This window comes from Stegastes partitus, unplaced genomic scaffold (genome assembly GCF_000690725.1).
Source record: "Stegastes partitus isolate 25-593 unplaced genomic scaffold, Stegastes_partitus-1.0.2 Scaffold589, whole genome shotgun sequence".
Taxonomy (NCBI): domain Eukaryota; kingdom Metazoa; phylum Chordata; class Actinopteri; family Pomacentridae; genus Stegastes; species Stegastes partitus.
Window position 1 is genome coordinate 284419 of NW_007578320.1, and position 17573 is coordinate 301991.

Consider the following 17573-nt stretch of genomic DNA (forward strand, 5'->3'; position numbering starts at 1 on the left):
GTATGTGTCTCCAAGTATGTTTACTCTCTCATGGCTTTCTGCAAACTGGTTTCAAATCTGAAGTTGCCTGGAGTATTTGTCATAAGAAATTACTCTTGATGTATTCAAGTCAGTTTTAAAGGAGGTTATAAATGCCGCACTTGGTCAGAGCAGCCAATGTATTTAGAAACTTTCAAAACTAAAACCTGTATTTGTAGTTAGAATTATTGATGCTGTGTGGTGTGTGGCAGCTGTCTTCTGTTTCAGTGTTTTATTCTGCCTTTTTGGCCACGTCTCCCCAGAGAAAGTGACTCAGACTTCACCTGGTTAAATAAAGAAAAACAATAATCTGTGACCACTTTATCAAACCCCCTCCTCTCTCAAAACTTCTGCCTTCCACACAATGCATGCTGGGATAAACTCCAGCGCCGCATCTCTCTAGGTAGAGAAGTAGTGGGTTGAGAAAATCAATGAATGAATAAAACATGATGGCTGTAGTGACTGAGCCTGAGTAGGTGGAAGCATGTCAGAACTTTGACCTGATGAGCGTCGCTGCAGTGAAATGAATGAGGAACCAGACGGGACAAATAAGAGAGGAGGGGATGTGCCAGGACAGCCTTCATATGGCGCATCCGTCATCCCCTTGTTAGCATCTTGGCATGCAAACACACCCACACAGACTCACACACGCGCACACACACACACACACACACACACACACAGAGGCCAGACAGCTTGCTGAGCCAGATGGCCTCTTGGAGAGGAGCAGCGAGAAGCTCCACAGAAGGACTGCGGTGATTTGTGAACCATGACCTCCACTCGTCCCTCCTCCTGACTCCGTGCAGCACGTGTATCGAGGAGGGATGGACGGAGATAAGATCACCGAGTGTGTTTGTGTGTCTGTGGGGGTGGACTGGGCATTGTGTAGAGGAGATTATCCGTACAGTGGAGCGACTATGTGCAGTGGTTTCAGATGTAAGCACAAGACTGATGTTGAATGAATAAGAATTTTCTAACAATCCAAACTTATACAGTGTTTAACAAATTTATTAGACCACCTGTCTAATTTGTTAAGCATTGTATATATATACACAATGCTTAACAAATTAAGCCATCCATCCAACATCATGGATTGCTTTAATTTGCATTCCGCTGTCTCTCATTTTGAACAGGAATGAGGAATTTCAAACTGAATTCACCTTTTTCTACCCAAATTCGAGCTCACTGGGCTTCAGAAATGAATCAAGCATAACATTGAACCACTAAAACATGTTTTTTGTTCAGGAATGCAAGTAAATAATTATAATTTGACATCTTAATCAAGAAATAATAATGTGCTTTACTATTTTTTCATTTTTTTATTAATTATTTATAAATTATTATTTTGAAAATTCATTAATAACAACAATAGTTATATTTTAGCATTAAAAATATAATTTCGATTCGGCTGCATGGTGGCTCGGTGATCAGAACCATCGACTTGTAGCTAGAAGATCCCGGTGAGGACACCCGGGATCTTTCTGCGTCGAGTTTAAATGTTCTCCCCGTGCAGCGTGGGTTCTCTCCAGCTTCTTCCCACAAGGTCCAAAAAATTGTCCATAGGTGTGAATGTGAGTGTGCTTGGTTGTCTGTCTCTAAGTGTAGCCCTGTGATAGACTGGTGACCTGTCCAGGGTGTCCCCTGCCTTCACCCTAAGTCAGCTGGGATAGACTCCAGCCCCCCGAGACCCTAGTGAGGATTAAGCGGTGTATAGATAATGGATTGAATTTCGGTTAAAGAATTTCTACATATTGGTGTATTAACCATTACAGAAACATAAGAAATGATTTTGGTAATTACCAATGCTGTTAATTTAGGGTAAACCTTACACTGAGTGGTGGTCTTATACATTTGTTAAGCACTGTGCATAGTCACTGATCACTAATTAAACTTTATTGTTTATTATTTAACTTTGCATTACATGTTACCTGATTAGTTTTTTCCCTGTCTTGTTTTAAAGTCAGTAAGATTGGCTGTGTTATACTGAATTATTGCCCTACTTTGATATATCTACAAATATTTGTTTTATTGGCATGTGAGAATAATATCTCACTCTCACAGCTGTGGATTTATGCAGGAAAGGAAGCCAAAGGGCTGAAACAAAGCGCAGAAAAGAGACAGGAACTGGTGCATTATCAGTTCAAACTCAACAAAAGTTTGGATTTAGTGACTGAAACTTTAATTATTTTTCACAGTTACAAAAAGATAAACACTTCCCATTTCTTTTGTGAGTCTTGAACAAAAACCTTCTTGTTTGCCCACGTGACATCTGTGGCTGTGCTTTTTTTCTCCTTGTTTTAAAACACGCGTTTGTTTAATTCCAAAACCTCCACTGAGTTTAATGAACGTGATGATCACACATGCAGTGATTTTTGACCTTTGCTCGTCGTAGAGAATAAAACTGTTATTTATGATTTCAAGACACAAAGAGGGAGATCCACCCCCTTCATATCGCCTTCTGGCCATCTCTGTCTAAATGTGTGTGTGTGTGTGTGTGTGTGTGTGTGTGTGAGATTGCATTCATGAGATCACCATCCAGGAAAAAGGGGAAGCAGGTGGAGAATGTGGGTGTGGCGACAGCAGAGCAGATCCATCACAGCTTGGCATGTGTGTACCAGTGTGGGTTTCCTTTGTCCTGTCTTCTCTTATTTACCAGTGACTGATGCACACACACACACACACACACACACACACACTGAGCCTCTTCCTAAACAGTATTGAACTTGGCTGGAATATGTAATCCGCCTCATGGTGGATGGGAGTGTTTGTTGTTTTTGTCTGATGACTTGGACTCTTTGGGTGTTTTATGATATTCAGCTTGTGTCCTGGATGGATTTCATTGTTTTAAACAGACAAAGACATTGTATATCATCTCCTACCAAAACTCTTTTAATTATTTTGCATATATGGCGTTCATTCTTTGTGCACGACACCCCAAGACAATTGAATATGATCAGATTATTATATGATACAGTGTAAGTGGATATATCTATGCATAATTTAAAACAGAGCAGGCACGTGTTTCCAGTTGCAGCTAAGAAGCTACTCCACAAAATTACAATGTTAGACATCCTATATGACATGAAAACCTAAGAAATTGCACCAAAACCACAAAGAGAAAATGTAAGAATCTTTATTAAAACTATCTGCTGACTAAATGTCATGTCTTCATTTATTTCTTTACTTTGATTGGTTTAAAAAAAAAGAAAAAGTAGGACTGCAGGGGTTAAACTTATCAACATAACTTGGTTTACACAGCTTAAACTGGTGGTATCCATGTTTTTCTGGTGCAATAGCAGCTACAGAACCAAGATATACTGCAGATTAGTGGCCCAGTCACTGATATTTCGTGTTCTGATTCTCATCTTTCAACAGGCAAATAAACCTGAACAGTAGAAATAGACTGAAAATATTCTGCATATTTTTTTTTTTTAGAAACCCTCTGAAGTTAGATTTTAGTTTTTCAGACTCTCTGGGTGTTTTGATCCCAAAACACACCAGTAGGTTTAAAAAGCATGCTGCATTTTGTTTTATGTTATTTTTAAATGCCAAAATTACAATATTTATCACAACCAGACACTGTCAAACCAGAAAGAGTCATCAGATGTTCAACTTATCGAACACACCACAGTGATAATCTGTGATGTGTTGTTCAGTCAGGAAAAACAACCATGTTTCACTGTAAAGTCAAGATTTTTAATCAAAATCACTTTTTTCTAAATGTCTCATTTATCAAAAATAAATTATTTGCACTAATCAGATTTTGTAAAAAAAAAAAAAAATTCTGAGATCCTTGAGGAAACTGTAAAGAGACAGCTAGCTCAGCTTTAACCAACAGTCACATGACAAAAATGTAAGAAGTAAAACATATGAAGCATGTAGAGTCACAATTTCTTCTAGTTTTAATATCTGTGGGCCCTTAGAAAATGTTGGACATGTTGATTCCACCCACGACCCCAGTGAGGATTAACCGGTGTATCGATAATGGATGGATGGATGTTGATTCCAGTTCTTGTCAGTTTTTGTCGAATACATATTCAAAGTTGACTTTTTTTGTATAATGTGTGGCATTCCAACTTTGTAACACTGCACTAAAACAGTTTTGAATTCTTAGTACTTCTAGTCATGTTTTTTGTGTTTCTAGATCTGAAGGACTTTATACTCGAGTGAAAAATGAGACCACAAACAATAAAAATGTGACAGACGCAAGCTTGCAGTTCAGAGAGTCAGAGGATCTGAAATCTTGTTTGCTTTATATTTCATTTCTGGAAACAAGCTGAGCACCAGCGAAATGAAATTATTCAGCAAACCAAATGAAGCGTTGGTGAGGAACACCACGTTAGCTGAGGCAGAAGCTGCTGATGGAGACATAAACAATACATTGTACCGTATGCATACAGTGCGACGCCTACAAAAATTAGGCAGACGATTGTGAGGATTCCTCCATTTAGGAAAGAATTAATGCAATTTAGTGAGCATCAAAGGCTGTCAAACCCATTAGTAGTGGTACTCAGATCTAAGCACACACGTTTTATGCAAATTTGAACGCCTGCATTGTCTCAAATATTTCATGCATTTTTTTCTTCCTAAACGTTGGTCTGATTACACTGCTGGACATTAAGTGTCATCAGAGACCAATGTCCATTTCTAATTGTTCATTACTGCTAATTTGCTTAATGCTGAATTATTTACACCAGTCTTGAGTTGCAATACGGTGAAAAAAAGTGTTTTCACACTCAGCGTGGATTTTGTCGACTCTAATCTCAATAAAATGAATCCCTTTTTCTTAAGAGGCTGCACAGTTTCAGTCCATGAAAGGGGGGTTTCAGTGAATTCGCTTTAGGCCTGGATCAAGTGTAATCTGAGCATCCACAGAGAGCTGTCTGTGGGGTTAAACGATTACATAACCGACATCTTAGGAAAAGCCTCGAAGCCTCACTGGTTGTACTGGTTGCACAGTTTGAGAGAGAAGAGCCTTGATCCAGCCTTGTACAGAGCTAATATTACAGTCTTATGTAACCGATTGTTTGACCCTGGCGATATACCAGTCCATTTGATATCAGGTGATTTATTCTTCTTCCTCGGGATGCGTGGTTTTTGTTTTCAATAAGCCTGGAAAATTTTAGGTTTCAGATTTTCTTTTTTGGTCATATATGAATAGATTTTATATGAACTGGACTGCATAGAAAATACATTATCTGTCTCGTTTTTAAGTTAAACACTTGTAAATCTGATGCTCTTAGCAGTAAATGAAAATGAATGACATGGCATTTTTCTTCTGTCTCTGCAGTGCCAGCTCTCACAGGCTCTGAACGGCGTCTCAGACAAAGCTAAAGATGCCAAGGAGTTCCTGGTTCAACTCAAGAACATGCTTCAGCAGATACAGGTAACAACACACCTTTGCACTTCATTTAATGTCAGATATCTTGTTTTTATTTATTGATTTGATCTGAACAACTGTAGATGAGAAGATGTCTTCATAGTTTGATAGCATGATAATGTTCCGCTCACATCATCAATGACAAACCCATAATGCCCTGGGGCAGGTTTCCTTACAGAAGCAGCAGATATTGATTTTCCACTAACTTTGGCCTCTGTTTATATGTAGCAAAAATGGTGATATTTCAATGCGTTTGGGCCTTTGGTTTACACATAAACGAAGCTACAAAATGATCATATCTGAAAACTCCGGCCAAAGTGGAGATGTGGAAAAACTCCATCTTTACATTTGCATGTAGACAATAGGAGACGGAATTTGACGCCACAGTATGCGACAAAAGCGTCATCAGCACCATATGTGTGCGACCCATCTTTACATGTTTACCAATGCGTCCATATGCTTGGATCGACATGTTTCTCGCTGAATATTTTCAAGTATTCTACATGTTTTGTACTCTATCACCACATTTAGGAGTAGCTCCACTTCTCTGTTGATCCAAACAAATGACCCTCGCGCCATTAAAGTGACAGGAAGTAATTTGTGCCATTTGTTGTTGTGTTTTGATTCTGACTGGCTAGCATGGCTTTATGCTTCTTGTTACACTGCCCCCTGTAGGTTTGGCATGCTTATAGCAGCTCTTAACAACGTGTTTATGTGGGTTTGTGGAAACGAAGATTTTTTTGAAAACGATCTGGTGTGAATGATGTTATTTTCGAAAACGCAGATAAGTTCTTGTAAATACCCAGCTATGTGTAAACGTGGCCTTAGTCTCAGTAGCTGGACTAACACACAAACAATATAACAAAAACAAAATACAGTTAAAAAAGTCTTTGTTACATTGAAAGTAAGTAAAACTTTATTTATACAGAACGTTTCAAAACCAGGATAACAAGGTGCTTCACAGTTACAAAAAGATGAACATTTAAGTGAATAAATACAACAGACATAGACAATGCTTGTCTATGTGTCTGTTCCCATTATTTCCTATGTACAGCTTCCAGACAGGCAGTGGGTTGGTGAATGCCGCCTTGCAACACTTCACACCGCGTTCTTATTTCCAGCCTCGCTGCCCCTGAAAAAACACGAGTTATTGTGCTCTCTCGCTGCTCGTACATCCCGGTTCCCACAGCAGCCAGCTCCCTCTCCTCACTTCACCTCTTGCTGTCACCACCTCTTGAGTGTGTAGATATGGCAATGCATTTTAAAATTTCATAGTCAGACTAGAAATGTATTGCAGATATCAGTAATTCAATTTTATCCTAGTCCAAAAGAACATTTGAAGATATCCACAATGACATTCTTCTTATCCACAGTTGTCATTTCTGATATCCACATCATCACTCTTCCAAGGACAAATGATATCGCTTTTACCATTCATGTGAATGGGGTTTTTCTTATTACAGACATTTACAATTCAGTGTTATATATCTGCATTGCGGTTTGCTTTTCAAACATACGATGGAACTGCAACCATAGCGGCTTATGATGAACAGCTTTACTGCCATGTTAGAGCAGCCTGAAACTGAAACATTCAGCCAGACAAAATAAGTGTTATTACATGTGCTATTACATTTAACATGAAGACACCATGGAAGCAACTTGTACCTTTGCACATATAATAATATATAAAACCTTTGTACAACAGTTTTTGTGGTTCTGCAAACGAGTCCACGTCACTATTTTGAAATGTCAAAACGGGAAAAAAGTGGAATGTTGGTTTCCCATACTTGGCACACATCAAATTCTACTGAAGTCTGAGGCTTGAAAAGGTGATAAAATGTCACTCAAAGACCATATTTGCAATAGGAAATATGGATACATCCACAAATATATACTGTCAGCTACCACCATCATTTGAAAAAGCTGCACTTTTTACCATTTCAAGGACCAACAAAAAAAGCATTGGAGCCATTCCATCACTTGGATTTCGTCTTTGTCCTGAACAAATTTCCCAGCTCTGAAAACATATAAAATTCTCAAAATTCTGCCAAAAATGTTTTGCAAAACTTAATCTTGAGGCCAAAAAGCAAATAGGAAACTCTGAGCAAGACCAGAGACAGTGCAGTAACACGTAGACTCAATTCTGTCTGAAATGAAACGGCCTGGTGGGGCGTCGCCCTGGAGATGAGCTCTTTAGGTGAGATATCAAGTTTAAGCAGTGGGTGTCCACACATGGTTTTAAGCAAATGTCTTTTGAAAAGCTTTGGGTGTGCCTATTATGACACCATGGTGCCATTACAGCTATGTGTTTTCAGCTTAAAAAAACACAAATAAATCAGGAGGTATCACTCAAGTCTGGGTTTGAGGACAAAAAAAAATCTTAGTGGGTGCTACCCAAGCTGAACGCCACATGGGTGCATTCAAGCAGTAAGTCTCAGATTTGATTCCAGGAGAGACTGGACCTTTGCTCCGTGTCTTTTTCCTGCTCTCTTTCCCCACAGTTCCTGTCTCTCCACTCTGTTCACTGGAGACAAAATGCAAAAAGGAAAAAAAAAAAAAAAGTCGCCACAAGCCCTTAACTGTCAGCTGTGTGTCGTACCTGAACAAGACTTTGCCCACCGGAAAAACAACAGCGTCTACTGTTTGTTCAAAAAACTCAAAACAACCTTCCATTAAATATTTCTTGACAAGTGACCTTTTGTGGCCGAGTGATTAATGACCGCTCTCTCTCAAAAACAAAGACAGAAATAGTGACATAGTGATGTAGTGCTGCAGTACATCTTAAAACAGAAGTACAAATGGGGGACTGAGCATACAGAATGTCTGACTTTAGACATTATCCTAATATTCTATACTTATCATCACACATTATTCTAACACATGTGAGCAGGTAGGGCTCTCCTTCACTCTCCAGTACACCCAGTAAGCCATTATCACTCTATTTGTTGCTGGTGTAGCATGGTTAAGGTTGAGAATAGAATCTGGATCTGGGTTAAAGTACACCCATGTGCTTCCTTGAGCTCCATTCTGTCCGATGCTGTTTTCTGGTGGGGACGGTGTAAAATGTCCACTAGAGACAGATTTTACACTGTAACTTGGGCAGTGATAATGGTCTTTAAGTAGACTTTAATAATACTTGAATTGGTTAGAGGCAAGGTGGCTCGGTGGTTAGCACCATCGCCCCGCAGCGAGAAGATACCCGGTTAGGATGCCTGGGATCTGCCTGTGTGAAGTTTGCATGTTCTCCCTGTGCAGTGTGGGTTCTCTCTGGGTTCTCTGGCTTCCTCCCACTTTCCAAAAACATATTGAGGTTAATTGGTGATTCTAAATGTGAGCGTGCTTGGCTGTCTGTCTCTAAGTGTAATCCTGTGACAGACTGGCGACCTGTCCAAGGTGTCCCCTGAGTCAGCTGGGATAGACTCCAGCCCCCAGCGACCCTAGTGAGGATTAAGCGGTGTATAGATAATGGATGGATGGATGGATGAATTTGTCAGACTTTGGCACTTTGGGCTATTCTAGATTTGTCTTAATTTTTCACATGTATTGTGTATTGAGTGCTGCAGCAGACAACATGTTTACTCATGGAGCTACCCCAAAGATGCAGTTTTTTAGAGGCAACTATTTTCAAACTTGCTTAAATTGCTGTTCAAGGAAACCTTCAAGGTTTCAGGATTCCTTGCTTTTTTCTTTCTTTTTTTTTTTTTTTTACTTGAATTTCTCTCTATCGCCATAAGTGTGACAACACAGAGGCCTGGCTGTGCAAGATTGTACCAGAACCGATATCCACGTCTGATCACTTTCCCACACATGTGAAGCTCTTTACATAATTTACTGTACTTCACCACTGCTGTGTGTTGGACTAAATGTCTCCTAATGGACAATAAGTTTCAGATAAATCAGTCACAGAGCAACATTTGGACTCCACAGTCAGCGGCAGGGAGATAAATCCAATTAATCGATAAACTAAAAACAAACCTTATCGTCCACATTTTTACAGTGCCTGTGTGTGTGTGTATGTTTGCATGTGTGTGTGTGTGTTTTCCCTGTAGACAGCATTACTGTGCAGCTGATCTCTGGCGCTGCATCTGCCTGCTGTGCACACAGAAACGCGCACATGTGCACACACACTGTCTGCACGGACATGACTTGCTGCAGCACCGCAAGCAGGCATTAAGAGTCTTATTACAAAGCGAAGAGGATTGCATTTAAATACAAACAAAAAAAAAAAACCCTTAGCTTGACTTTGCTCTGTCTGAGAGGCAGTGAGCAGGAAAAGAGAGGGATGGATAAAGAGAAAGACAAGTGTACAAATGAGGAGTAAATATCTGCAGCACTCATCCTCTTACAGATCTGAACTGAGTCCCTGAGCGGAGGAAGCTTGATTGGAAATCACTGCTGTAAGACCTCATCTCCTTATCAAGTGTGTCTCAGTGCAGCAATGAAATGCCCCTGTGGATCATTCCCTCATTAACAACCAGTTATTGTAGCTGCTGGATGAAAACCTTTAGGACATTACACAGGGGCTTCTCTCTGTTAATGGATGGGCTGCAGTGCTTATATGGAAGTAACAAACAAACCGAATGCAGGTTGTCAAAGCATCAACCTTTATTGACTCCGCTTTAATATATGCTATTCTTCTAGGAGTTGTTTTGATGTGGACATGTTTGTCCTTAACACCCTGAGTGTGAGTTTTTCTTTGTTCCAGTGACAGAACAAAATGTTGTTGGTAATCACTGGCTAATCCCAGACTGTGATAAGTAGATAAATTGTAATCCTAACATTTATTTTGCAAAAAAACCAAACAAAAAGAATAAATAGAAAAGACATCATGTAAACATCCATCCATTATCTATACACCGCTTAATCCTCACTAGGGTCGTTGGAGGTTGGAGTCTATCCCAGCCGACTTAGGGCAAAGGCAGGGGACACCCTGGACAGGTCACCAGTCTATCACAGAGCTACACTTAGAGACAGACAACCAGCACACTCACATTCACACCTACGGATAATTTAGAATCACCAATTAACCTCAACATGTTTTTGGACTGTGTGGTAGGAAGCCGGAGAACGCGGAGAGAACCCACGCTGCACGGGGAGAACATGTAAAACAGTAATAAATGCCTTTAATTAAATTTTTTCTGTTGGTTTCTATCTTATTTTTTCCCTTCTTCCAGCAGCGTATGGCTTCTGTGTTGGGTCATGTAACATTTTTGTCAGAACTCTGTTAAACAAAAAAATGTAGAAGCTAAAAATGCTCAAATAATGATGACATGCAAAGATGTGAAACAAAAATCAGGCAAATTGTTTATTGCTTGCCACTTTTTTGAAAACTGAACCACAACCTTTTGTTCTCTGTTGTTGTGATGTAGTTAACTAATCATGGCCCACAATGAAAAAATGTAAGTATAGTCCAGTCAAAATTTGCGCGCCACTCCAGCTGCAAATGTCTGCTTGTAATGTCGTGCTGACCTCATATTGTGACCCAAAAAAAAGGCTGGTCACAGTCAGAGAATGTCGGTTAATCAAAGCACAAAACCACAACTCTAACTGACAGGATGGTATTTCCATGTGCTGCGTTTTAAAGGAAAAATGGTGGAGAGTCTAGCAGTTACACGGTGAATATGATGAATGATTCGCTTGTGTGCGCAGCCTATTGAAATAATTAACGCCGTATATTCATGTTTTTGTAGCTTCGGCAAAAATAGAACAAGCTGCGGCTGATAAATTAACATATCAGTAACAAACACAAAGCTGCTCTGTGCTGCTAAATGAAGAGAAACATACCAACAGATCTATTTTCGTCTCCGCGTTGTGCTTTTGTGACCCAAACGCATAATGAAGATGACTTTGGAGCACCTTAAAGTAGCTTTATTTCGACAGAGGTGCCACACGCTGCCATGTATTAGGGTCAGGGACGCATTAGTTCGTTTCACTTGTTCGCTTTCCTTTTTGCTTGATAATGACTGCGCTGCTTGTTTCTGCTCCAGGAGAACGGTGTGGAGTTCGAGGCCTGCCTCGTGGCTCAGTGTGACTCTCTGATCGAGGCGCTGACCAGACAGAAAGCCAAGCTGCTCACCAAAGTCACCAAGGAGAAGGAGTACAAACTAAAGGTGAGACTGTCTGATTTTCATCCATCCAGCCTGACAGGAAATTCTACTTCTGATGACTCTTCTAATTAGATAAAACGTGAATCAACGGCGGACCCATCGGTCTGATTAAAACGAATATTTAGAATCGTCATAATTTAATATAAAAAGATTTTGTAATAATCATCTTCAACATGTGACCTTTCTTGATGATTGTGTTGAACTTTACAGGAAAACTCGACATATAAAAAGGCTCATTATGAAGACAGCAAACACATCTGTATGCTTCTTCATTTCTTTACTGATGAGTACTGATGACTAGTTTTCCATAAGGCCAATTTGTTTTATTTGATTATAACAAATGATATTCAAATCAGGCTGCTGTCTTTTAGCTTTATCTGCTTTCGCACAACGGCAGCAGTGTGCACAACTTGTTCTCTGTTCAAATCACACAATGACACAACAACAGCTGTTATCAGGTATTATTCCAGAATTATAATGTATATCCCAGAAAGAAACAACAACCAAAATAAGATGTAGTAGATTCGATGTAAAACAAATGGTCAGTCTTGAAATTAATGCATTTTAAGTAGAAAAAATGTGACGAGTCAAAACTGCAACAAACAACATTAAATGTCCTAAGAGATGCAAAGCAATCAAAATAACACAAAGTCGTTAAAATGGGACAAAAAAAAATAGCACAATGAGATGCAAAATGAGCACAAAGAGACACACAATTAACAACGAGACAAAATGGGACAAAAATAGAACAAAATGTGACGACAGTGGGACAAAGACATTGACGCAATCAAAAGCGAAATGGCCAAAGAGTGATCCTAGAAGGACTGCACAGAGCCGAAATAGCAACAAACTATGCAAAATTACCAAAAAGACACAAATGCCCCAACTGTGACTCAAAACAGATGTAATACAAGCAAAATGAGAACCAAAATGATTAAAGAACAACCACAAAGTGATGCCAAATGACCTCAGGGAGACACAGAATTAACATGAGACACAAAATGACCGTAATGGGACAAAAAATGACCACAAAGAGATGCAAAATGCTGCCAAACACCTGCGAGAAGCACAGTTGGAGATACACAACAAGCACAAATCGTGCCTGTCTGGCTTTCATTGTGGGATGAGTCGGGGGCCTTTTACACATCTGGGCCCAGGGGCCCATCGTTTTATAATCCGTCCATGGGTCATGATTGGAAAAGTATGTTTTCTGGGATTATAATACCTAAAAAAACACATTGCAGTCACAAATGATTTCAGTCTGGCATCCTGTTTATTTTTATTATTATTTTCTGCTGTAAATCCGCTGCTTGGGGTTTCCTAAGTGCCACTGTGTCACATGGATGCCTGCCCAGCGTCAACGTGCCCACCGACCGACTGACCGTCTGGCTTGATGGCGGGGGAGGGGAGAGGAGCCGAGGGCATTTGGACGGAAGCCCCAAGGACAGCTGTAGTCATTATCTGGGGATTGAGATTTAGCCAGAGGGCAAATAGCCGCAGGCTGCGAGGAAGCCGTGACAAGAGACCAATAGCTGATAAACCAAACTCACATCTCAAATACTCATCTGGGCGACAGGCATCAACAGCCGATGGAAAGATTTAACTAGAGGCTTTGTTCATGCTGACAGGAGCGCTGGCTCGACTTTAAAATATAGAACTAGTGAGCTGAGCAGCTGTAGAACTGTGTCTGCTTGAAATTCCATTCATATCCATCCAATCTGCAACAGCAGAGGCTTTGAAGGGAACATATTATGTTTCCTATCACCATAATGAGAACATGTTGTTATTTAATGCATCTGGCAAGTAACAGAGTGTTCATTGACACATACTGTTTTTCATTTGTTTTACACTAAATGATCAGATACTGCACAATAAAATCCACTTGTAGTGTCTTCTTTTGGTTATGTTTAGGCTGACACAGCATTTAACCAAAAGTAGAATGTTTGTAGCCAACCTGGATGTGAACCCGGGATGCTGTTTTTGAAGTTATGAACTTTGTACACCATCTATTCTGACTACCTCCCTCAAAGTCCATACAAATGCAGCACTTCTTTCACTCAAGAACACTCTCTGAACACAGTCCTACTATAGATTACATTACAATGCAACAATTTCACACTACATGAAACAAATTTCTAGAGGACAGGCATTACTGTAGACACAAAAGATAGATGTAACCTCTGACTCTGAAACCTGAAGCCAACATGAAAGAGCTGTAAACCTGCATTGTTTCTAACAGCCAGCAGGGGGCGACTCTGGCTGCCAAAAAAAAAAGTCAGATTGTATAGAAGTCTATGAGAAAATGACCCTATTTCTGCCTTAATTTGTCAACTCAGTGTCAGCTTTCCTAATAAGTTTATGGTCTCAATCATTAGTTTCAAGATTTTTTTTGGATGCAGTTAGATGTTCATGAAAACTGTGCTCCCTTTCATTGGAAAATAGATGACAAAGTAGGGTATGTTTTAGGGGGGGTCACCAGGTGATTGATAGGCCAATACTATTTTACCATCCTGTCCAGTTTGAAAAGACCAAGATAGCGACGGCCAAATTCTAAACTTGAGGTTTCACAACATCAGTCCACAATCCAATCAGTGACGTTGAAGTTGCATCTTTTATACACAGTCAATAGGCATTACCTTTAAAATTAAAGATTTTAGAGACAATATAAATAGGTAAACAGACATAAAACATGAATCAGTAAACACAGGTTGTGAGTTCTCTGAGACCTGTATACTGTGTAAGTATTAGTTGAGCTTGCACTCTTTAATCCTTACTGATAAACATGAAGAGCTTCTGTATGTCTCTTCTGCACTAGATCTCAGGGCTGTCTCATCCCCAAAGTTACAGAGCTTAGTCAAAAGATCAGAAAACTGTTTTAAAGTTTTAGAGTCCCCTCATTGATTTTGTCTGCAAATGCTTGGATACATCCGACTGAAACAGATCCTGAGGTTAACAAGATTTTATCCCATCCTGTGGGTTTTTATTGGTATCTCTTATCTATTTACTATTCATCCATATCTCTTTATCTGGTTTATAAATTTAACGTTGACTTGGCTTGGATCCACTTTGTTGGGTGTAAATGTGTCTGTTGGCACAAATCTTTACCTTTCCTTTCTTACCTGCAGTTTCAGTTTTATGTTTATCTAAATGGCTGTTTCTGCACTGGCGCTATGTAGACAAAAGAAAGTAGAGGAACTGCTCTCATCAGACCACCCTGTTTAAATACAAATTAAATCAATCAATCATATTTCATTTATATAGCACTTTACAATAATACAATACAACAATACAATAACAACCCCCACCCCCAGCCCGGTCCCACCCCACCCCCACAGTCCAGCTATCAATCAAGGACTCTAAAACACTAGAACTGAAGAACTGAGGAAACGCTATCCAAAATGACACGTGCAATGAGGAAATACCAGATGAGAAAAAAATAGAATATACTGGAATAGGACCACTTGACGATTCAATGTGTAACCATATTCAGCGCAGACATGTGGAGGTCAACCTACAAGGTAAGAAGGCTGCTTCATTGTCCTAATGTTAGCCACACTCAGCAAACCCATAGATGCTGTGATCACACTGGGTTAGAAAAGATAACACAGCGCATCAATGACAAGATATGCAAGTTATGCTTCTACCTTCATTTGGTTAAAGGCAAACGTTTCTGAAATTTACATAGAATACATGGTGCTTGGTTGCAAAATGATCACATCCAAATTGGAGCACAACAAGCATTTCATTACTTTTACATTGGTTCGCTAGTCTAAAGCTAATAACAATAATTATAATTAATTAATAATAATACATCTTTAATGAATGTCCAATGTCCAAAGATAACCCTTTATAATAGGATGTTAACCACTCACCTGGATGAAAAGTCTGTGACTGACTTTCTACCACCACACCTCCAAATGCAGACTTCATCACTCTTTATAACGCTACTTTTGTAAACACACATCCACACTTAGAAGCCACAACAGTAAAACCACCTGTCTAGCACGGTTGGCTGTGACTCAGGTGGTAGAGCGGGTGTGTTCTGATCGCAAGGTTGGCGGTTCGATCCCCTGTCCCTTCACAATCAAAGTGTCCTTGGGCAAGAGAAAAGCAGCAAAAGTAAAAATGTGCTATTTGAGTGCAGACCATAATATTATTTGTGTCCTCTTCTTGCTGAGCAAACAGCTCTGACCTGTCAAGACTTCTGAATGTGCTTCAGGACAGAATTAATCTGTGGGATTCCAGCGATCACTCCCCACGTGCCTCAATGACGCTCTGTTATCATTTGGTTCTTGTCCACATCACTCAGATCCTCACACTGCCCATTTTTTCCAACTTAAAACACATACATTTCAAGACTGACCATTCATTTTCTGCCTGATATTTCCCTTCCACTGACAGGTACCACTGTAAAACATGTTAATCACGTCGCCTGTCAGTGGTTTTAATGTTGTGGCTCATTGTTGTACACGTCGTTCCTGGAGACACTCCAACGTGTCATTTTAGGCGTCATTGGCAGTCGACCTGTTTTGTTGTTCAGCTGTGAAGGACGTGTCAGCTTGAGACTGGATGTATTTATTTATTGTGGCTTTGTCAGTCTCACAGTTTCCGCCCACATATCTACAAAGCGCCAGCAGATGTTTCAGAACATCAGAGGGCAGATTAGGAATGTAGGTGTAAAAATATCTCCCACTTTTCTGCTTTTTTTTAATAAAAATAATCATCTAAATGTAATCACTAAGCGTTACACATTATTTGTAGGTTTTCACACTACTCCTACAACACAACAAATGGACAAAACAAACAAAAAAAAGCAATTTTTCCATACATGCGGTATTGCACTGGAGACGGCTTGTGTTTGTTCTTGGATTACTTCAAGCCAAATGTCAGTTATGTAACTGCAGTTCCAAGAAAGCAATACTCCTGACAAGTGTCAGTGGAAGGAGTAGGCTGTACAAGATCTTGATCTATTTCAACTGACCTTCATATTTTCTGTGAACTCCCCCTTTAGCCTCTCATTTTTTTCCAAAGCACTCACAAACCTTTTAATCTGTTTTTGTGGATACAGCTCGGACCAAACAAAACACACACACAAAAAATGAAAAATTGTAAAGACAGGCAGATGTTTGTGAAGCTTAATCCCTTAAAAGCAACATATTTTGGGTTTCCTCTTTCAAAGAACAGACAGAAATGCTCACTGTACTTCACCATGTGGTATGTACAAAGCTTAGTCCATCAGCTAGCACATCATATAGGCATTTATAATGGGACCAGTTGAAGACTTCTGTTGAACTGGGGCAGAGGAGATCTCTTTGTGATTGGTGTGAGACAAGAGTTTTCAATCCATCAATCAATTTCATTGAATGTGCTGAATCACTGTGCAGCGTGGGCTCCATCTGAAACTCCCAAAACCAGTTTCAAAGACCTGATTTCTTGTTAACCCTAATGCTTGGTTCAAATTTGACCTGTTTTGACAGCAGTATTGAAAACAGGTGCTACAAATTTTTGTACACTGAGGTTGTTTCAGGTCAAATTTGACTCGTATCCATTGAGATGTTTTTTTTTTTTTTTTAGATCTACCAGTGTGGGTCAAATTAGGGAAAATGGGGCTTTTAGAAAATCTTGAAACTGTGTACAGGCCCAGTTTGTGTGTATTTTTTAAATGTACATGTGTTAATGTAACATAGGCTGTTTAGACGTTCTAAATAGATCTGTAGTTTAAAATTTGGAATAGACATTTTGTATGAAGGAATTCTTGACAGCAATTCTTCACAGTATTGACCCGGACCATATTTTATGTAGGGTTAAAATTAACAAAATTACACCGTTTATCAGAACTAGAAACTGTACTTTGCACTTTCTGAAAAGTAACCAAAGCTCAGCCTAAAAGTCTCATATTTCATCGAAAGCCCTTTATTCTTTATTTTACATTCAAAAATGAACCAAGTCGTGCTCAACGAGAGGCTGAGAGGAAAACAAAACATGCTTGATCAACAAGATAAATGCAGCATGGCTCAGAACAGTGTACAGAGGAGCAAGTTGTTGGAAGAAACAGCATGGTGAAACAT

General features: G+C 39.6%; 1 protein-coding gene across 1 annotated transcript in view; it reads left to right on the plus strand.

Annotated features, from left to right (window-relative positions):
• The window catches only part of trim67 (tripartite motif containing 67), an 86752-nt gene that overhangs the window by 28400 nt on the left and 40779 nt on the right, over positions 1–17573 (plus strand). The window contains exons 4-5 of the mRNA XM_008289035.1: positions 5309–5404; positions 11386–11508. Of these exons, the coding sequence (XP_008287257.1) occupies positions 5309–5404; positions 11386–11508 (219 nt within the window). The remainder of the gene's footprint in view (positions 1–5308; positions 5405–11385; positions 11509–17573) is intronic.